This window comes from Trematomus bernacchii, unplaced genomic scaffold (genome assembly GCF_902827165.1).
Source record: "Trematomus bernacchii unplaced genomic scaffold, fTreBer1.1, whole genome shotgun sequence".
Lineage (NCBI taxonomy): Eukaryota > Metazoa > Chordata > Actinopteri > Perciformes > Nototheniidae > Trematomus > Trematomus bernacchii.
Window position 1 is genome coordinate 10,038,443 of NW_022987313.1, and position 22,652 is coordinate 10,061,094.

The 22,652-nt window shown below is 42.3% G+C and overlaps 1 protein-coding gene across 1 annotated transcript in view; it reads left to right on the forward strand.

Annotated features, from left to right (window-relative positions):
- LOC117482158 (formin-like) overlaps window positions 1-22,652 on the forward strand; it is a 45,299-nt gene that overhangs the window by 19,747 nt on the left and 2,900 nt on the right. The window contains exons 9-15 of the mRNA XM_034130196.1: window positions 472-601; window positions 1,023-1,169; window positions 1,304-1,363; window positions 1,455-1,575; window positions 7,532-7,624; window positions 12,063-12,114; window positions 21,604-21,753. Of these exons, the coding sequence (XP_033986087.1) occupies window positions 472-601; window positions 1,023-1,169; window positions 1,304-1,363; window positions 1,455-1,575; window positions 7,532-7,624; window positions 12,063-12,114; window positions 21,604-21,753 (753 nt within the window). The remainder of the gene's footprint in view (window positions 1-471; window positions 602-1,022; window positions 1,170-1,303; window positions 1,364-1,454; window positions 1,576-7,531; window positions 7,625-12,062; window positions 12,115-21,603; window positions 21,754-22,652) is intronic.

A 22,652-nucleotide genomic window follows, 5' to 3' on the forward strand; every position in this document is an offset into this window, starting at 1 on the left:
CTGTCAGGGTTAAGTAGTTTCGGGCCCATTAACGAGGCCTGGACCCAGCGGTGCCGCTCGGCCTGGCCTTCTTATTTCCATGTTTGACCAGAGCTGTCACTACTGCTGCCCGAGTCATCCCTACTCAGCGTCTAGCCCCATCAGCATGGCCTAATCACACAGGATGTTACCGCTCTGCTCCCCTCTGACACGGCACTGTTTACATAAGTCGTCCCGCATCAGGCCGGAGCTTCCTTTGATCAGTCTCCGTGCCCCGCTCGTTGCTCTACCTCCACCTGACCCCGCGGACCTTTCAAACCCAGCCGAGCAGTGCCGCTCATGACTATCAGCTGCCTGTGAACAGCAACATCGACTCCGCCTGCCAAGGATCCAAAATAGTTCTTCCTGTTAGACGTTTTGTTTAATTCTGTCATAACACATCACACCCCTTTCTCTTCCACCACCACCTCCTCCTCCCCTTTTGTTTTCCAGGTTTCTCTATGAGCTCTCCCAGATTCCCGACTTTGAGGGCCGAGCCCACTGCATCATCTTCCAGGCAGTTTTCCTCGATACCATCTCCTCCATCCGGCGCAAGGTGGAGATCGTCTCCAATGTCAGCAAAGTAAGAACACCATGTCCACGAGCAGTTTTCTCCGAAAGTGTCGTTAAGCTGCGTTAAGGTTTATTGTATTTATTTATTTTTATTGAGTCAGGCACAATGAGTTACATTATTTAGCGTTAAGGTTTATTAACCCAAAGGTTGTGTGTGTGTGTGTGTGTGTGTGTGTGTGTGTGTGTGTGTGTGTGTGTGTGTGTGTGTGTGTGTGTGTGTGTGTGTGTGTGTGTGTGTGTGTGTGTGTGTGTGTGTGTGTGTGTGTGTGTGTGTGTGTGTGTGTGTGTGTGTGTGTGTGTGTGTGTGTGTGTGTGTGTGTGTGTGTGTGTGTGTGTGTGTGTGTGTGTGTGTGTGTGTGTGTGTGTGTGTGTGTGTGTGTGTGTGTGTGTGTGTGTGTGTGTGTGTGTGTGTGTGTGTGTGTGTGTGTCAGGAACTGTTGGAGTGTGACAGCTTGCGGGAAGTGATGGGTCTTGTTCTGGCCTTTGGGAACTATATGAATGGAGGGAACAGGACCAGAGGTCAGGCTGATGGCTTCGGACTGGAGATCCTTCCCAAATTAAAGGACGTCAAGAGCAGGGTAACACATGCAATGTAACATTGAAAATCTGCCATAATTCCCTGGTAAATGTTTTGTTAGCTAAGTAAAGCCAAACAATCAAAGTAGAGAGATGTATATTCATATCTAAAGTAAAATTGTAATTTCTTTATCAGGACAATCGGATGAACCTGGTGGATTATGTTGTTTTGTACTACCTGCGTAATTTTGACAAGGTAAGGCTCTGTCAATCACATTAACACAATACACACAATGTAAAACATCTGTCACTCATATATCTTTTTATATTTCCTTCCCCTGGTACAGAACGCTGGCACAGATAAGAGTGTGTTCCCTATGCCTGAGCCTCAGGATTTCTTCCAGGCTGCTCAGGTTAAATTTGAAGACATCACCAAGGACATGAGGAAGCTGAAAAAAGATTTGACTGGTAGGACATACCCTGTTGCATATTCATTTCCACTGTGGGTGTCGAGGCTTAAACCACATTTTCCTTTGTTAGGTCACATTTGTTTCATTGTAAATCAGTCAGGGTAATTGTATACAGTACCATCTTTCACCAGCGCAGTTTGGATGTAAATGTTGATCTCCATGTTATCTTCCTGCCCTGTGTGAAGAAGGGTTGGGGTTGTATTGAGGACCTTGCATGGCCTGAGGCCGGCTTTTTCCCAGTTTTCAGTCATTGTATCTCTGAAAAGCTGTGTCATCATAACACCACAACCTCTCATGTTTCAGGAACTATGACAGAGCGTCTAGCCAAAGTTTCTTCTGCATTTCTTTGTTTTAGAGCAGGAGTTGAATCCAAAAAAGGCAACTTTCAGCTCATTGACGAAGCATCGGAAATAATAACTGACGCAATGTAAACTTGATTTTGGTGTTCAGAGCTCAAAGTGTCGTGGGCGCCGAGCCCCTCAGCCAGCCAGCCAGTCTTGGCCCAGGCCAATCGGAGGTTAAAGGCGATGCCCCCCAGTGCCCCTGGTGTCTGTGGTTATTTAAATCAACCAATAATACGGCATATGAAAGCAATTAGATATGCTCAGCAGCTCTCCCCTACGTTTTTTAGATTGCTGTTAAAGCCCTCTCCTCTCTGACCTGGGGGAAAAATACAAAGAGTCTACTAAAGTACCCAGACCCACCTCAAGCTGTCACTCATTTATTAGGAAAAATGGAAGACCTGAAGACAATAAATGCAACATAAGGGCCCTTGTATTTGATCTCTGCTGCAGCACAGTCTGGCACAGTAGTCCTCGGGGGTATTAGCGTCACAGGGCGAGCGTTGGATTCTGGATGTTTGGCGAGCTCCACCTCTGACTCCCACCATTTTTATCCTCTCCAGCCGCCAGGAATAAATATTTATGCCGGGCTATTATAAACCAGCCTAAAGAAAGCAAGTGGTCTTAATTATAATGCTAACACAGATCACTTCCATCCACATTGTGAAATGTGTCCGACACCGAGAGGCTAACACTGAGTCACACTTCGGGTTACTCGCTCTGTCTGCCCCTCACCTGATCCTGAGGTGGCGACTGCCGTGGTCGGCGGTGTCTCGCCCTCCAGGCTAAGGTCAAATGTCAGGAGACTCTATGCTGCGAGCAGTCTCTCTAAGCTAAGCCTCCTCCTTACACAGCATCACATTGGTGTCTATCTCTCAAATCTCAGCATACTGTATGTAAATTAACCCTGGAGTGTGTTTTCAGATGCTGCATGTTTGTTTAGCATTTAGTTAGCGTGATGGTCCCCGTCCACTTTGGCTGCCCTCTCCTTCACTTGGCTTGTGCAGAAACATGATCCTCTTTTGATGGGGCTTCCTGTTTGGGGAGAGGGTGATGACCTCTCTGTGTGCTCCTCTCAGGGGGAGAGGGATGAGTGGGAGGCCACGAGGAACCAACCTACTGTAGGGCTCCCATAAGGACAAATATCTTCAATTAGAGTCCATCACCTAAAGAAAACAACTGAACCTCTATCATGCAAACTCGCTCATCAAACTCGAAGTTGTATTTTCAGTCCTGTGAGTACCTACATAAAGATCCCTTTTAACTGCTGCGTAATTGGACTGGACAGAGAGGCAGGGACGCTACCGAATGAAATAGGATCAAATAAAAAGAAACGGTCAGAGCTCATTTGCTGCTCAGGGGAGTTTAGTGTTTCATAGAAGCCCTGGCCCAGGTTAGGCATTCATCACTGTGGCAAATGTAGACAGTGTCCTGATTTTAAATGGCCTTTAATGTCAGGTTCAGGCAGGGCCTTTTAGCCTGACGTCTGTTTAACGACAGAGGCTCCGCTAGGAATGGCATGTGTGAAGTCGGCGTGCTGAGGTACAGTCAACAAACAACAGGGAAATAATGCTCACTGTTGGGATGTGTGTCAATGATAGGTTGCAAATGGCGTGTGCCTAAGATAATGCATCAAATCAAGTCCACCTTTTTGCTACATTTCATTACATTTTTGATCAAAATGATGTTTATGAGAACTAATTCATTTAGTTGTACTTTTAAATAGATACATATTGTCATGACTTATCATGGCATTCTCTCATGAGCCAGCACATTTTGCCTGATGTCTCTACTTGTCAACAGAGTATTCTCCAACAAAAAGGTACGAAAAGGGGTTATAGTTTGATGGATAGCTGGTGATTTATGAGGAGGGAAATGGGAGAGAGTGTCTAACATTCTCTCCCTACAGAGGTAGTCTCCTGGCTGGCCTCAGCGAAGGGGGGGGGGGGGGGGGGGGGGGGGGGGGTAGCAGGCTTCATCCCGTAGAAGGGGGAGCTGGAAGTCTGACAGTCTGCTGGGATTGGAGATAATTGGGGATCAGTGAGAGAATTCACTTTCCAGGTATAAATAACAGAAAATATGCCAGGGATGGAGCCTTGTACTGATTTAACCTCTGATAAAAACATTTTCCAAAGTACCTCCCAATTTAATTTATTTTCTTACAACAGGGCTTAAGATTCACTATCTGATTCTACAAACAGGGATTTGTAAAACTGAAAATAACAAGATTTCAAATGAGTTATTGGTGTAGTTGGGACTGTAATTCTGATGGCAACAAATCTTTTTTGTGTTTTTCATGCGTTTCTCTGTCTGCTTGTCATCTCCCTCAGTGTTTACTTTTAATAATGATCCAGAGCTACAGAGACAGGAGGTGGCGGGGTGTTTTGAGACAGAAACATTCATCACACTGCTAGCTTGCTCATCTTGTGGTGCTCCACAGGCTGCCCATTCTCTGTTTAAGCCTTTTCATAATCCACACACACACACACAGTTGTGCATTGTCTTGGTGTGATGTGATTTCCTGGTAGCTGTAGTGAGGGGCTTTGGCTCACTGCGGTAAAATCATAATTACATATTGTCATCAAAGGCGCCCATCTTTTTGCAAACCACGCAGGGTAAATCCTGGAGCAGAGGTCTGTTTTTCTTCCCGTTAACTCTCCCACCGCCCCCAGTTACCCACAGCTGTTGTCATTATTACACAATAGCTGCTTGACTCTCCCCACGTAGGATGTGATAGATTAGAGGATGATTCCTCTATAGATAGAATTGCATATGCAAGTGTTGCTTGAGTGCTTCAGGATACCAGTTCTGATTCAGTCTGTGTTTTCACTCATGGTGGCATCTTTACCTGGGGATCTGCTTGGATTTGTCTGCACATGGAAGCTCACATGTGGCTCATGAAAAGCTCAAATTTCCTCCTTATTTGCTGGCCTAACATATTCCAAAAAAGTGCTTAATGTTGATCAGGATGATGTTTTTTAACAGTCCTATGTTCAATGATGTCTTGATGGAGAATACATTAGCACCTCAGTTCCAAAAATACTGAGACCACTGCCTGTGATCTCATCTGTTTTTCCCTCTTAGTAAATGTGTGTAGTGTGCGTCTGTGGTAGGACACTGTCCTCTGTGGCTACATGACCTGACTGAGAACCTGACGGGACACACTGTCTGACACCAGGGGGCAACACTCTAGTGAAGTCGTTGTTGTAAATTGGAAAACAAGCTTTGTTTTCTTAGCTAGTCTCCATTAGAGGAGCAGTGATTATTATCACTTTTCTTAGCTGTTCTTACCATTAAATTCTCTTTTGTGTCATCGTAAATATTTGTATCCAGACGATACCTTAACTAAAAAAATATTCGATTTTTGGGTTCATTATTTGTCATTTGTATATCGGAATGGTCATTAGACTTTTATTCTGGTTTATTCACTTCCTATTTAAATATCAAAATATGGATTATAGATATGCACAGATCGCCGGCCCTCTTAGGGAATACATGTGTATCATCACATCCGTGCACTTTTTATTTGTTTGATTAGAGAAAATATATACATTTTTATTTTTGTAATTTATTTCTGAGAATTAAGAAAAATAATTGTCAGTGACTCCAAAAAAAATTCAAATCACTTACCATACAATTGTACTAAAAATACCTTACCAGCATATTCATCTCTATATTGTTACTATAATATATGTTAATTATTATTCTAAAAATATACCTATGTACCTACAAAAATTGTTAATCATAATTATGATGCCATAATTATCAACATTTTAAGAAAAAAACAAAATAATACAGAACAAGTTATGACTAGGACCACATGAAGAAAGGAAACAATTATTGTCAAAATAGTTTGTCAGCACATTGTATTCAGCACATCAGAGCGGAACATAAAAACAATTTGTTTTAAAACATTTAATAAAACGTATTGTTAATTCTCGTTTGTCCCGTCCAGGTTTTTTGTGGGACTGTTTGTGCAGAGCGACGCATTAACACTCCACTAACACACCCTTTGGCTTTATTTAGGACCAATAGAGAATCATAAACTGTAGGCAAAGGCCCTAAAGGTTTTCCTGTCCGACCTTCAACATGAAGCAGAATACTCCTGTTCAATACACAACTCTAAAACCAAGACAATGTCTCAAACTGGAGTTTTTATTCTTTACAGCTGCTGTTTTTGTGAGTTTCCTTTTTGCGGCCTTTGCTGTCTGGACCACATTTGGAAGCGAGCCGCCTTTTTAAATTGTAGACTTGCTGTTTTGAACACAGTTTTAATGGGTCCTTTTGAGTTGGGGGATTTCTTGTAATGAAATGCAGTTTGTCTAAACAGGATATTTTGGTTGTCATGTTTGTATGCCTGCTGATTTCTGTTTTTTATTTTCACAACTGCCTGCCCTAACCATCCAATAAGGGTTTCTGGGATCCCGACTGTGAGGCTGCACCTAGTTACTCCTCGTGTTTCCTGTCTGATCTATCAAGACAGCCAATAAATAAAAGATGTAATGGACTGAGGTCTCCGAGCTGCAGGTGCAGCGGCTCCACGTGCGAACATATGAGAGCCAAAGTCGGATCTAAAAGCTGCGACGCAGTGAAGTGAGACAGCGGCCAGACCTGTTAACGCTCTTGTTGTGTTGCGGCACTATTATGCTATGCAGTCATAAGCAAGTTAAGGTATTTATTGCGGCCAATAATGACTTGCAGATTGGAGGAATGTGCCAAAGTTCTTTCACCAGGCGTCTGTGTGTAAAGTAACCCAGGCTTACAGTGGAGAGGTTCGGCTGGAACACGCTCAGTCACGGCTGTTTCCTCTGTGTGAGCTGGCTCGTTTGGCACCAAGCCCGTCCACAAACAGCAAACACATCTGCTGCTCTCACATGGACAACCAGGTCGGACGCAGAATACAAAGCAGAAATGTGTCTTTGACTGCATCTTTCCAGACTACAATAATAGGACATCGGAAACAACAACATCATGTAAAAATCAGACACATATCACTGATTTGTACACACTCTTTCCACTAATAGTATCCGTTCAAATCAATTAGTAACAGAAAAAGGAGGAAAAAAACGAATTAATTAAACTATAAATAAAACTATAATTTTATGTTTTGAAATCTGAATGAAATGCTCTCTCTGTTTTTTTAGTTGAATTACATTTTCTTTCATTCCTTGTGTTACGCCCAGTTGTGTCTCCCCCTCATTGGGGGAGGTAACAAGGGAAGTTTGTCTGTGGTTTTCCATTGTGGCACATTTAGTCAGTCAGTAATTGTGATTATTGTGAGTGTAAAACACATAATGTTCCACACACTTAACAACAAGAGGGCTACTGAAAGAAAACAATAAGAACAATGTAGATTATTTGTTTTCAGGTTAAGATAAAAGATTTTGTGAGTTTCTAATTTAATAAAATGGCTTTAAAGAGAGCTCAAGCTTCCTTCAAGTGATCTTGTGTTTCACCTCCCCTTATTATTAATTTGTTTTTAAGTTCTTAATTAGTTTGTCTTTTAATGACTTAACTCTTACCAATTAATTTATTTTTCTTCAATTCTGTTTATTATAATGCATTTATATCCTTCCTCATTTCCCTCCTTTGTCTCCTCTGTCTCTCTGACAGCTTGTGAAAAGAACGTGCAGAAGGTGTGTGCTAACTCGTCGGAAGAAAACCTCCAGCCCTTCAAGGAGAAGATGGCCGGATTCGTCTCTGCTGGTGAGTCCAAAGGTTTTATCTGTGGCAAAACTGCACACACGAAAACAGCATGGAAACACAAATTATTTGCTAGTTATAAATATGTATTTTTTTTTCCCTTTCCATTATTTTACTAAATTCACAGAAAAGTTAACCGCAAAAACATAAGTTGTGATTTGATAAAATGGACCTTTATTAATCCCCGTGGGGAAATTCAGGATTTTAAGCGGCACCAGGGTGAGAGCGAAAATCAGGACGGTACAGATTCACACAAGAATAATACAATTAAATATAAAAATCAAAATGATATACAGGTTATTAACTGTTAAAACAAGAAATGAATGAAATGAAATGAACATATATACATATTGAGTCTGGATTGTTAAATGTATTTACATGAATCATTAGCAAAGATTTTATGTACATCTCGACAATGACACCAAAAGATGATCTCTTTTTCAAAAAGAGAGAAATTATTGATTGATATGTTAACTATTTATTTAATCCCGAATTAGGTGATAGGCTCAGTTTTGTGTTTATAAAGAGAAAGCATCTTTGCCAAATCTCCCCAAACTCTCCATGCACAAATTCTTACTCAGTCCTGCTCATAAGATGAATTGTCTTATGTTAAGTTGTAAAGGACCCTGAAAGAAATGGTCAGTGTCTTCAAAGATGGAGGTTATGAACTAGTCGTTAAACCGTGCTTACAGAGCAGAAAAGCCCCGTCTTCACCCTGAGACCTTTTTTAAAAAGAGAAAGATGTAATTATGTTTTTTGCCATGTCAGACTGATGGTCAGATCTGCCTCTCAGAGCATGTATATATGTGTGTGTGTGTTCTGCTGGGAGAGGGCGTCTCGCTGCGCTGTAAGACAGCATGAGGACAGTCTGCAGGCCTGTAGAAGGGATCACATTGCCTCTAACATGGTTCTCATGTACTCTCTGCTGCCATAAAGCTGGCAGGGCACCTCTGGCCGCGGCCTTGTAAAGACTGGCCGGCCTCAGTGGATCAGGGCTGGGGACCACCGGGACAGGGGCAGAGCTTCCCCCGGGACACACTGATCATCCCCCCGTGTGTCCGCTTTCTGATCCACACACTAGTCTTCTGAGCATTTATTATAGTTGTAGTAACTGCCACCCTAAATATCCTTACCTTGTTTCTTCTATTGCCGAAATCACAAACTGCAAGTTGGGCTGAAATGCACAGGAAAATAAATCCCTTTCAACCTTTTAATACTTTATTTTCTGCTGGAGAAAATCAACAATGTAAGAATTCAAACACAAGGGCTTTTTTTGGTTCATTATTGAAGGTTTCTGTGTACACTTTTGTCTCACTTATCAATAAAATAATGATCAATGCCGGCCATTATACACCCATATGCTGCTCCACTTTTGCTTCACCTAAGCTGCTTATACACGAACCCTCCGCTGTGTCCAAGATCTCTTAGTTTACCTCAGATGGTTCCATTTCTTTCTTCTGCTGTCACATCTCTTGATTCAGATGTGCCTGGATAAATAGCTGGACAATAGCTAAATGCATGACAGTTTTATGATAAGCACTTTAAACCAGTAGGAAATTAGGGTGCTTTGGATTAACATGGAGGCTCAAAACGTGGGCAAAAAAGACCCAAAACTCGGCAATAAACCAGCAATGCCTGTTAATGTAGTCGGGTGGCTGGTTTATATTAACCTTCTTTAGGAGGGCCTGTATTTAATACACTTTGCTGCTGCCTCCGTCCCCAGTAGAACATATCTTGGCCTTAATGCCAGTATTCCTGATTTCTTCTCCAACTTGGGGCATGCTGACTGCTATCAACTGTAGGGATAAGTACCTCATACAACCCCACTTAAACAAATCTGAAACAATACACTCACTCCATCATTAAAGAGTCAGATGAGGTATCTCCCAAAGAGATTGAGCAGTATGTTTACGGTGCAGAGTGAACATTTGTGGAGAGTCCATGTTTATAGTAAAGTTCCTGATTGTTTGTTATTTCATACCGAACCAATTTGTTTTAATGGAAATGTGCCATGACATTGTTCTAGTTAGTGTATCCCCCTTAACAACTTGTGAGTAGCGCTTAAGCCTCCCCTTTGGCCATTATCGCAAAAGCTTTTACAGAAACCACTGCGGTTGCCACTGGCTACAAAGCGGCATTGATTTGCAAAGGCACATCTTGAACATAAACTCTCCAGTGGGATACTTGTAAACCTCGCTTTCATAAACAGAATTCCGCGAGCCGTTGCCCGTGCGTTGGGAGGAGCGGGGTGTAATCATTGTTCGTGATGAATCCATGACTTCAAAAGGCCAAACAAAGCAACAGCTCCTCACATCAAAGAGCGGCTGAGGCTCTAAACTCTGACTCATCAGTGATCGAATACATTTCTCACCCAGGTAAACGCTCAGGAGGCTGATGCCAGATGCATGTGTTTGACACATGATTTGAACATATTGAAATGAACTGTTAAGGGAAACTTCTTCCTTTTTAAACAAGACAAAAGTGCACAAGCGAATCAAGACTTGAGACTTGTTTGACTGAGTAGTGCTGACCCATAACCCCGCCTGTTGAGAAGCTCACAGCAGGGCCTGCAGGTGAACCCAAACGCCTCGCTCTGCCTCTTAAACTTGGCTGTGTGATCTCTACCAGGTCTAACACGGGATACTTCTGAAATCCGGTGATCCATACTTTATCCTTTCTCTCTTAAGGGTATTCCTGTGCTCGCCCTCTCCCTGCTTTGAGCCAAGTTCCCTCTACCAACAACATGTATCTTCAGAACTATTCTCCAAGTAAAAAGAAAAAACTGCCCGTGGCGATTTCATCATCTAATCAAGCACCTTTTTCCTTTCCCTTTTTTAATAGGAGCTCTTTGAAACCTTTGGGGATACTTTTAGCGGCATTTTTTGATGTTGTAAACAAGGCCATGACTAATTGAAAACAAATTCCTGCTTTTATTCTTAGCTTTATGTAAGTCTCCTTTCGCCGGGCCTCTTAGGGAATACATGTGTATCATCACATCCGTGTACTTTTTATTTGTTGTCAGTGAGTCAGACTCCAATAACCAAGATTCCACTTACGTAGACTGAGTAGAATTTGCACATGACAACTGTCTGAGGAAGCTGTTTTTGATGAAGACGTGAATGTGTTTTTAAGTAGAGGTGATGTGGGGAAACAGAGAAAGATGCTGAGGATTTCCACCAAGCATCCCTCTAACACTGCTTTCCCTCTCTTTGTCTTCTAGCTGCTAGGTATAGCCGCGGTTTGGAAAAGTGTGTCAGAGTTTTAAAGCCCTCATTTATTGTCCCTCTCAGCATGCACATCTCATAACTTTCTAGTTAGCGACTACTGGTTTCATGTTTACACAGGGAGCGGTGGAAGAGAGACTTCACACTCTCTCTCCCTGGGCCGCTCTCTCTCTTTCTCTCTCTCTCTCTCTCTCTCTCTCTCTCTCTCTCTCTCTCTCTCTCTCCTCTCTCTCTCTCTCCTCTCTCTCTCTCTCTCTCTCTCTCTCTCTCTCTCTCTCTCTCTCTCTCTCTCTCTCTCTCTCTCAACCTCTCGGCTCCAGTGCCACCTCTGCACAGTCGCACCAGAGGGGTACCTCAGGCGCCAGCCTGACCCCCACTGAGACTAACGCCATTGGTCACGGACCCCCCCCCCCCCTTCTTCTATCCCAGACATGGCCACAACTTTCATTCATTAGGTTTACCTCAGCCCCCTTACTCACATACATGTTTAAAAAAAAAAAAAAAAAAAAAAAGTGAAAGTAAAAGAGGTAGTTGGTCAGAGGCTTAAGCTCACCTTCTCCCAAAAGACCCCCAAACCTGCCTTTGAACAATTTTTTGGAGACTTCCCCCTCTTAAATCTTCAAGTAGGAAAGGTCCCCCATCATTGTAAAAAGGATGAATCTGGAAAAATGCAATAAATCTGAGATCACAGGCACTCTCTGGCCCTAGATAAATTCTTGCACCTCGGCCTGGCCCGCCGCACACATCTGCCTTTTATTTAGACACTTTTACATGGCAGGAGTCCACAGGAGCCTCCAGTTCCCAAGCCTCTCTGCTCAACCCTGCGCCCCTGCTTTCGGCTCTGCTTAGAACATGCACATGTATGTGGACGCACACACGCAGAACAGACCACGGCCCCCCCGCCCCGAGCCCAGGCGTCACAGGCTCACACTCTCATGCGTCAACGCACAGAAGCACGTCAAACTTTACAATGTGCTTAACTGTCACTTGGATAACACGCTTGCCGTGTCACTGACATCTCAACCCAGAGCCCCTTTCTTCTTCTTTTCTTCCTCATTGACAACTTTAGGGATGGCTAATGAACACAGCGCCCCCCTCTGGAACCACCAGTGTTCCTGGGATCAGTTCTTATTGGTTATCAGAGGAAAACCATGTTTATCCATAGCACCAAAACCCCTTAATACATCCTAATTCAATATTTTCTCTCCTTTTTACAGCTCAAACGGAGCATTCAGCTGAGGAGGAAAGTCTGGATTTGGCGCAAAGAAGGTAGGTCACTGACTAAAACAGCCACAAGCTAGGAATGAAACATTATGTTTGGATGCAAATAAAAATGGGATTTCGTCAAGTGTGGTGAAATGCAAACATCACACGGCAACTATTTAGCATGCTTCACAGAGATAACATATCTGGTTTCTGATAGCACTAATGTTTACTCGTATAGCAGCGTACAGATATTAGCAGCAGCTGATAAGGTATAGTAAGATGAAGTAGGTTTAAAGTATCGTGTTTAGAAATGTTAAAACTGCAAACCAACTTTGATTGAACAGGGATTGTTGAAGCAGTTTATTTTGCATAATTAGGCACCTGTATTTTAACTATGCATACATTATAGGCTTTTTATAATTGGTGTTAAGTACCAAATAAACATGCTTACCAGAGACAGCAGCCTCTATCATTACACATGCATATTGTATGTTCAGCCTGAACCCAGTGCTTCCTCCCCATGCAGTTCCTATCATTCTTATCTGCCATGTTTTGTGCAGAAGACTCCAGAGAGTTCGCTGAGAGATTTATAGGCGAAAGACACACTGGCAGTCTCTGAGCTCACAAAAATCATATCTGGAACATTTCATATTGGAAGAAGATGGTGGAGCAGACAAACAAAGCAACTAGATTATTTTGGCCTTGTTTGGATAGAGAGCAGGATTGTTTGCTTTATATCGCAACACTCCCACTTCCAAAATAAATCATGAAACACATAAAGGAGAAAGTAAGAGGCACCGGACGCAGAGAAAATGGAAACTGTAAACAATTAGGAGGTTGATTGCTTTGGACAAAACTATAACTCAGCAAACGGTTTCAAACTGTTCTGTTTCATGTTGCCATTTTTAAGCCAAGTGAGAACTGCTGCACCTCTGTCCTGGTGTGTGTGTGTGTGTGTGTGTGTGTGTGTGTGTGTGTGGTTGTGTGTGTGTGTGTGTGTGTGTGTGTGTGTGTGTGTGTGTGTGTGTGTGTGTGTGTGTGTGTGTGTGTGTGTGTGTGTGTGTGTGTGTGTGTGTGTGTGTGTGTGTGTGTGTGTGTGGTGTGTGTGTGTGTGTGTGTGTGTGTGTGTGTGTGTGTGTGTGTGTGTGTGTGTGTGTGTGTGTGTGTGTGTGTGTGTGTGTGTGTGTGGTGTGTGTGTGTGTGTGTGTGTGTGTGTGTGTGTGTGTGTGTGTGTGTGTGTGTGTGTGTGTGTGTGTGTTATTGATCAAACAGGCCCCGCAGCTGATGGCACCTTTTGCCTTTAATGAAGTTTTAAAAATGTTCATCTAAAGAGGGGGCTGGCTGACTGGCGTTAGGTAGAGCAGGAGGGAGGGGGGGGCTCTTTCTCAGGTTCCCACAGAGCCACCTCGTAAAAGTGACACGCTGTTGATGAATACGGGCGTCAGCGGGCTCACCGGGCCCTGGGTGGGCTCTCACATCTGTGCTGGATGAGGGATCCTCACAGTGGCCGCTCCATTATGGTGTTAATAAAGGAAATAGACAACACATCCTCAGTGCTACCTAATACCTCTGTATCATGAGGAGTCAGTGAGTTTAGACGGCTGCCAGTGAAAGTAAGCCACCAGTGAGAGGGACTGGGCAAATTAATCGGCATCAGGAGAGTACCTCAAAGTATGGCTTATCCATTTTTTTTATTTTGGCTTTATAAACAAATGTCACCATCAATGACCATTTATGAGATATATTGATACATTGACCATTTTTTTAACTGCAACCTTTTTGCAAGTTACCCCTGGTATCGAAACTCTGGTATCATATAGCCAATAGTATCAAACTTACAGTATATAGTCCCTATCTTTGTTTCAACCATGCTAGAAGTGTGGCAATATGGATGTCAGGTAGTCAATCAGACTACTACATTAGTACACACATGAAAATCTAAAACTGTTGGACTATTACTATGAATTGGCGTGACATTTTGTAAACACATCTATGTTTCCCACAGTGGCGTTTTCTCCTGGAGGCCAAGGGAAGCCAGGCTTCCCCTGTTTTTTTGGATTGTAGTTATAATTTTAATAAATAAATAAAAACTCTTTGTTTAGTTTCGGTCATTCTTCTTTGCTGTGTGTTGCTGCCGGCCCATTTCTCCCCCATTCTCATTGAGTATTTTACAAAGAGGGAAACAGCGCCCCTCTAGATGTAATGGTAAAACAGTAGATTGCACTCACTGTTGCGAGAGGAGGCCAGCCGAAATAGAGTGGCGAAGTCACGCCCACCTACTTCCGGGTAATGGGACCTTATTTCGGAAAAATTATGCATTGAAGTCAATGGGGAGAGAAAACTTATCTTTCGATCCCGTTTGAATTGTGCCATGAATTACACATATGATGTTTGTCAATCTTAAAAAATAATTTCCATGTCAAAAAAGTCACAGTTTGTCGTAAAACTGTTGAAATATAAGACTATGAAAAATACGTAACTAGAAAGACTACAAATCCCAGAGTCGCGTAAGTGATGTCACAATTGTTTTCCTCCACCATTCAGATACCTAAGATCAGCGCAATATAGATTTAATCTATCTATATGGCGCTGGCTAAGATAAGATAACTTTAACAAGATGCCTGTGTGCTTAGTACCAGGTTGTTATTATACCAGCAATGGGTCTTGCTCGTTCTTTTGCTTCCCGTCTGATGAAAGGACCAGGAGTGGCTTGATCAAGTTAGCTACCTAGCTAGTAACTAGCACGTTAGTTAGCATTACAGCCTTGTCATTTTTATTAGCCTTAACATGAAGTAACATTAAGTAACCCAAAATGTTAAACAGTAAGAGTAGTAGTCATATTTCGTGAACCCTTTGAATAGTACTGTCACCGGTGTGATCATTCTATAATACACCATTTAAGCCCGGGGGAGAAATGCTAACGCTAACGTTAGCATCGGCGATCTTCTCTACTTCATGCTATCTGCACAAATGGTTGACATTAAACATTAAAACGACCAGGCAGTTCAGAGAGAATCAAAGGAAGGCAGGCAGGCAGCTTTGCATGACATTCTTCAGGACGTGTTTCATTGTGGTGATAGTGAGGATAGTCAATCGTTTTGTTGACAAGACAGTAGTGACGGCCATCTTGGTGACGTGTGTTGTTGACCAGAGATGTAGTTCATTGAGCGTTTCACACAAACAAATGTGTTACTTCACAGTTTTACGACACATTTTTTTTTTTTTGACTTGCAAAATTGACAAACATCATATGTGTAATTCGTGGCACAATTCAAACGGGATCGAAAGATAATCTTTCTCTCTCCATTGACTTCAATACATAATTTTTCCGAAATAAGGTCCCATGGAGGTCCACCGGAAGGGGAGGGACTTCGCCACTCTATAGAGAGGCGAAGTCCCTCCCCTTCCGGTGGGACTCATGGGCTGCGTTTCACTTCGGTTAAATGGATTCCTTGCGTCCTTCACTTGCGTCGTTTCCCTGTGACTAGTCCCTCCCACCAGGGAAGCATGGAGAGACGCAAGGAAACCACGAGAAGCAGGGAAATGAGTTTTAAGGGCAATGGGACGTCCTTTCCTCCGGAGCGTCACACAGCAGCCAGCTCTGTCCCCGTTATTTTCACACACACCCCCGCCTCTGTTAGTACACATTTACTGACACAAACATGTGTATCATCTGTTGTAGACCCAAATAAATAAAATAAAATAAGAACTAATTCACAAAAAACATAAACGCCATTCTTAAAATGTATAAACGAACTATTAGTTTGGTTAATATTGATTACAGTGCACAATATAAATAAAATAATTGTGAGAAGAAAAAGAGATATGTTATCTATCAAAACCCAGTTAGATTAACATTAACTGGATTGCACACTTTGTGTGGATATGTAGCAAATTAACATGTTGAATAGCACTTAATGACTGACTGAATGGAAATGACAATAAATGAAAATGTAAAACGAAAAAAGCGATCACGAAAATGTTTCCAATAAATGAATGAAATGATTTTTGTCCACTTTGTTGTTCAGATATATCACATATTTGTAACTAAATGATGCATTAATTGAAACAAAACACAGTATAAACTGAGGAGTGAGTCCCGTGAGTTTCATGTGTTTTCTTCACTCCGCTGGGAAACTCTGCTCTCCTGTCAAGAAGCATCAGATCAGTGCATGCGCTGCACCATCCAATCAGTGAGCGATACACAGTAAGGGGGCGGGGCGAGTCTCTGAGGATTTCATCGAAGGATGGTCTGGTGGTTCCTCGATTATAGCTCCTCCATTGTCGCTCCTCGCTCCTCGATCCTCGGTCCTCCGGCAAAAATAAGGCCATTGGGACGTTACTCAAAATGGCGCAGACAAATCAACTTCCGGTGAGACCGAGGAGCGAGGAAATGAAAAATAAGAGAAGTGAAACGCAGCCCTGGGACCTTGGCTGCATTTCACTTCTCTTATTTTTCATTTCCTCGCTCCTCGGTCTCGGTCTCAGCGGAAGTTGATTTGTCTGCGCCATCTTGAGTAGCGTCCCAATGGCCTTATTTTTGCCGGAGGAGCTATAATCGAGGAACCACCAGACCATCCTTCGATGAAATCCTCAGACACTCGCCCCGCCCCCTTACTGTGTATCGCTCACTGATTGGACGATGCGGCGCATGCACTGATATGATGCTTCTTGACATGAGAGCAGTTTCCCAGCGGAGTGAAGAAAACACATGAAACTCACGGGAGTCACAACTCAGTTTACAGTGTTTTGTTTCAATTAATGTATAATTTAGTTACAAATATGTGATATATCTGAACAACAAAGTGGTCAAAAATCATTTTATTCATTTATTGGAAACATTTTCATGATCGCTTTTTTCGTTTTACATTTTCATTTATTGTCATTTCCATTCAGTCAGTCATTAAGTGCTATTTAACATGTTAATTTGCTACATATCCACACAAACAAACTAAGTGTGCAATCCAATGAATGTTAATCTAACTGGGTTTTGATAGATAACATATCTCTTTTTCTTCTCTCAATTATTTTATTTCTATTGTGCACTCTAATCAATATTAATCTAACTAATGTTAGTTTATACATTTTAAGAATGGCGTTTATCTTTTTTGAGAATGAGTTCTTATTTGATTTTATTTATTTGGGTCTACAACAGATGATACAAATGTTTGTGTCAGTAAATGTGTACTAACAGAGGCGGGGGTGTTTGAAAATAACGGGGACAGAGCTGCTGTCAGACGATCAGCTGTGCAGCGTCATCACAAACGGACGTCACTTCACGTGACACTCCGGAGGAAAGGACGTCCCATTGCTCTTAAAACTCATTTCCCTGCTTCTCGTGGTTTCCTTGCGTCTCTCCATGCTTCCCTGGTGGGAGGGACTAGTCGCAGGGAAACGACAAGTGAGGGACGCAAGGAATCCATTTAACCGAAGTGAAACGCAGCCCATATTTCGGAAAAAGTTTGTATTGAAGTCAATGGAGAGAGAAAGATTATCTTTCGATCCCGTTTGAATTGTGCCACGAATTACACATATGATGTTTGTCAATCTTAAATAATTTCCATGTAAAAAAAAAAGTCAGAGTTTGTCTTAAAACTGTTATAATATTATATAAATATAAGACTATGAAAAATACGAAACTAGAAAGACTACAAATCCCAGAATCCCGGTCCTGCATGCTGGCTCTTACGGAACCGACTAACTCCCCTTTTGTGTATGTACAGCTCTCAACATGCCCAGACTTGTAGTGATTTTCACCTCTTTTAATACTTTTCGCCTCATTCTGAAAGAAAGAAGTGAAATGTGCCAACGTGACGGCCGTCTTGGTGTGTGGTGCGAGACGGGAGATGTAGTTCATTGAGCGGTTTCACACAAAAAAAGTGTTACTTCACAGTTTTACGACACATTTTAATTTTTTTGACTTGTAAAATTATCTTTTAAATTGACAAACATCATATGCGTAATTCGTGGCTCAATTCAAACGGGATCGAAAGATAATCTTTCTCTCTCCATTGACTTCAATACATATTTTTTCCGAAATAAGGTCCCATGGAGGTCCACCGGAAGGGGAGGGACTTCGCCACTCTATTGGCTTCCCTTGGTGAAAAAAAAAGGAGGGATTGACCAATCAGACGAGGCTCACGTCATGCCCTTGCCAACCTGTGATTGGTCAGGGCCATGCCAAGGGAAGCCAGAGGCAGCTGGCTTTCCTTGCCTCACAATCCAATCAAATCGCATCAACTTAGTGGTGCAGTGACGCGTCCTAAAACCCGGAAGTAAGCTGCGCTCGGGTTCCCTTCCCTCCACAAAAAAGCAATGGGATTTCTCTCCATAGGATTTTGGAAAATAGTTGGAAATAAGGTCTGTGGAAAACGAACCTGTTAGATAAATTCACGTTTTGTTCAGCCGGATAATATCCACGAATCATAAATCTAATCGATAGATAGATAGCGTCACTGCACCACTCTCACCGCCGTTAGAAAGTAGCAAGCAACTGAAGCAAGTGCAATTATGGAGGGTGGAGATTTGGAGTATTTAATCAAAAATAATTGTACTAAACTTCCGCTACAGCAGCAACTAAATATGAAATCTGATGACAGGCCGATGCCCAAACTGGAGCTGTGTACAGGAGCGAATCGGACGTAAAACGTTAAAGGTCTCCTGATTTAGTTTGTGAATGAATGCTTATCAGAGTTTCGGCTGGAGAGTGCGTGCGGACCTGTCGGTTAGATAACAGGCGTGTAAGTCCTGCATCTGTTTGATACAAATGTGTGTAAAATGATACCGGGCGCTGTAATCACTCATCTGGTTAAGTTATTACATTGACCACCACCCCCGACCCAAAAAAAAGGACGTATTATTGGCTTCCCCTATTTTTTTTCCCACGCCACGCTACTGGTTTCCCAATGGGTGAAATGTAATACATTTGACGATCTTGTGCCATTACTAGGTCAATTTAAATCTGCCCAGTACTTTCCTATACTGTATCAAAACAATACCTGCAAGATGAATGACTAGCTAATTTTAGCACGCTAACATGCTAAACTAAGATGTGAAAATTGTAAACACACCTGCTATACGTCAGGATGTTAGCATCGTCATTAGCAGCATGTTTTCATGTAAGCGTTAGCATTAAGCTAAAAGCACTGCTGTTTATGAACTTACAGATCTAATAGCAGGACTCTTTAGCCTTGCTCTTTTTGTCCATTATGTTATTGTGGTGGAAATTCCACACTTAATCACCTTCTGGTAAGAAAACAACAAATATACAAGCTTAAACCAAAGTTGTGTTATTTAATAAAGAGTATAGCATTTAACAGAATCAATCATATTTCCAGCTGGAAAGGACAGAGGTCCTGCACTAGTAGATAGTACCAGGATCTGACCCTGTTACACAGAAAAGCAATGTCATTATTTATACAGATGAGACACAGGAAGGAAGGCAATCCACATTACAGTCCTAAATGAGGTGGGGGGGCAGACAAAAGGGGAAGTGCAGCATGTTAATTACAAGCCCTAAACATCCATATGATAATTGCCTGACAATAGTAAGGGCGACACCCTTCTGTCTGACAACATTTTGTAGCCAGGAGACCTAAATGCATATTGAATCACTGTAAATTCCCATCATAGTTATTAAAATTCCCAAAAAGTTAATCATGTTCAATTGGATTATATAAAAATATTTAAAATAATATTAAATGATGGTGCAGCATTACCAGTCCAAAATATCTTTAAGCTTGGTGTAATTGTGTGTACAGTGTGGTACGAAGTTAATTAATTTAGATGTAATTCTAATGAGACATTCTTGTAAAAAATGTGGATTTGGCCAATCCATAGCGAGTTACGATGCCTTTCCTCCCAACATGCAGTTCTAATTTGCCTGCTTGATGTTTGGGTTCACTGAGGTTTTCTGGTTCTGTCCTCAGTTCCGTCTCATTAAGCTTCCTTCTCCCACATCATGCTCAATTTCATTTGGCCCAACGGCCTCTTCCACAGCCAGCAGGCAGTCATGGTTTCATAGACGCTAGCTCGTAAGTTATTCTACTGCGTTTCTGACGATGGCACACAGCGGCTTAGTGCCTCTGCTGGATCAGCCAACAACACAGAGTTTACTTCTGTAATCGTTTTACTGGGGAAACAAAGGAATGCAGAGTTGCCTGTCCAAATATTTCCCTGATTCTCACGGCTGCTCATGGTTTTGTAATGGGTCTTTTTTTATAGCTGTCAGTGAGGAATGCCGGCTGTGGGTGCTGCAGTAAACCCTCTCACGGCAATGGCATCATAACATGGATTTCAGAAGTGTGTGTGCAAGTTTAATTGTTCCGCGCTCGCAAATTAACAAAGGCCTGATTTTGTTTATGTTTGGTAGGTATACTCGCGTGTGTGAGTGTGGTTGCATCTGTTTTGAGTGAAGCCCTTGTGTATCTGCCTCTTGCGTATGCTTGAGAGGGTAGAAGGGAAAAGGCGCTGTTGCTTGATTTGTGAACGCTCTGACATGATGACCCAGGGTCATGTCGGAGAAGAGACTGTGTTCATGATGCCAAAGCAGACCTGGCTACAACAAAGCTACCTAGGAAGAAAGGTCTGTTTGGTCAATCTAAACATCCCAGAGACTCTGATTTCTTCTGTAGCGTACAGGATGATCTACTGCGCTTTTTTGAGCATCCAAGCAAAATGACTCATCACTGGGAAATGGGAAGCAGAAGCCACATTTTTCATCGTCTGAGCAGCATATTGTACCATTTCCCTCCGCATGAACGTGTCTTAGATTAGCGTCGCAAAAAGCCACCTAGCATCTGGAGGTCAGAGCCTATCTGGGTGTCAATGGGACCGGGAGCATCCCTTGAATCATAGCCGCCTTTTATCAACCCCTTTGACAGGCATGGCAAGAAAATGTATTTTCTGTTTGGGTTAGGGAGGGAATCTGAAGCAGCCGGCTGCTTTTCATGCCTCGTGTGTGCTGCTGGGAGCTTTGCGAAGAGTTCAGATTTGGTTACAATTGAATTAGGCTGAGGAGCTGGTCTGCAACAGTGCTACAGTCCCTGTGAACAGAAAACAGAAAATGTGTTTATTCACACAGATCTGATGTTTTTGTGAGCTCGTATCATATTGACATCTTTGATAGACTGCCAGCAAGTATGTTCTAGGAGCTGTGAGTGTGTGTATGTGTGTGTGAAGAGCAGCAGTCTGTTCTTGGCTGTCTCCCTATCCTCTGGCAGTGTTCCCCTGCAGGCTGTGGAGGTCAATGTGATAATGGAGCCGCCACTACTGCCTCTCCCCAGTGGCCCAGCAGGGTGGAGACTCTCCTCCAGCTCTGTTTCTCGCCTCTCTGTCTGACTCCACATCCATCTTTTTCTATGCGCTGTGCCTGAAATTGACCCTTCTTAACCTCCATTTGTCTGTGTTTGTTGGACTTAAACCCCTTAGTTTCCTCTTTAAAGCTTTTAATGTAACATAATCACTGGCACATTTATTTATGTTTATTCTACAAGTGTATGTGTGTGATAAAGATGACACCATTTGTGCCTCTGTTCTGTTTTCCCAATGCAGTTTCCAGGACACAGTGAGCTACTTTGGGGTGAAGCCAAAGTCCGGAGAGAAAGACGTGGCCACGAATTTAGTTTTTATGCTTTGGTACGAGTTTTGCAACGACTTCAAGAACGCCTGGACACGACAAAACAAGAACATCTCCAAGGAGAAGTGAGTTGGGAATGTTTTTTTGTTTCAAGTCACACGATTACATGTACTTACATTCCTCAGAGTTATCACAGATTCTTGAAACTTTAAACATTAAGCCTGTGTTACAAATGTGCATGATGGGAAATGTAGGATCTGGTGAAAAGAGACAGAAAAAATGTTTACCCTCTCACTGAACTTTCCTTTGGTCCTGTCACATTTTACTCACTGTTGCAAGTCCTGCTTGGAAATCATTGCTAGAAATAGGGTGACCTTAAAAATGGCTTTTGTGCAGTACAAAACAAATGATGACAGCATTTTTTTGAACACAGTTTAAACTGATCGCTTTGATAATTTAATAATCTGTAAATGTTTTTTAAAATGTTATCTATATATGCAATATTTTTTCTAGTGGCCACAAGTGTTAGCAATAATTGAGAAAAAGAAATTGAGGCTCCACATACTTAACACACTGAACTATTTCCATTTTTATTACCGCTATTTACAACCTCTCTTGTCCTCTCCTCTCTGCTGCGTAAACAGCCAGTTCAGTCCAGTTTAAATAACTGTTGGTCTCAGGTGACTCATTCCTGGCTTCCCAGTTGCGTTTAGAAGCGCAGCATTTAATGTTTTTTGATTTGCAGGATCTGGTTAGTGCAAATCGTTTATTAATTTTATACATTTAAATCAAATAAAGAGGTTTTAATGTAACATCACATTTAAACCTTAGTGTGAAACATCTAGTTTTTCTATCAGTGGATTTACCTCTCTGCAGAACACACCCTTACCAAACTGAGGCTGAACCATCTCATCCTCGCGTCGGACTCCTTGCCTCTGTCACCTTCAGCTGGGTGCTTAACGACCTCTACACATCACACCAAATTAGCACTAACTGTACAGGGCGATGTGCAGATTCTGACTCA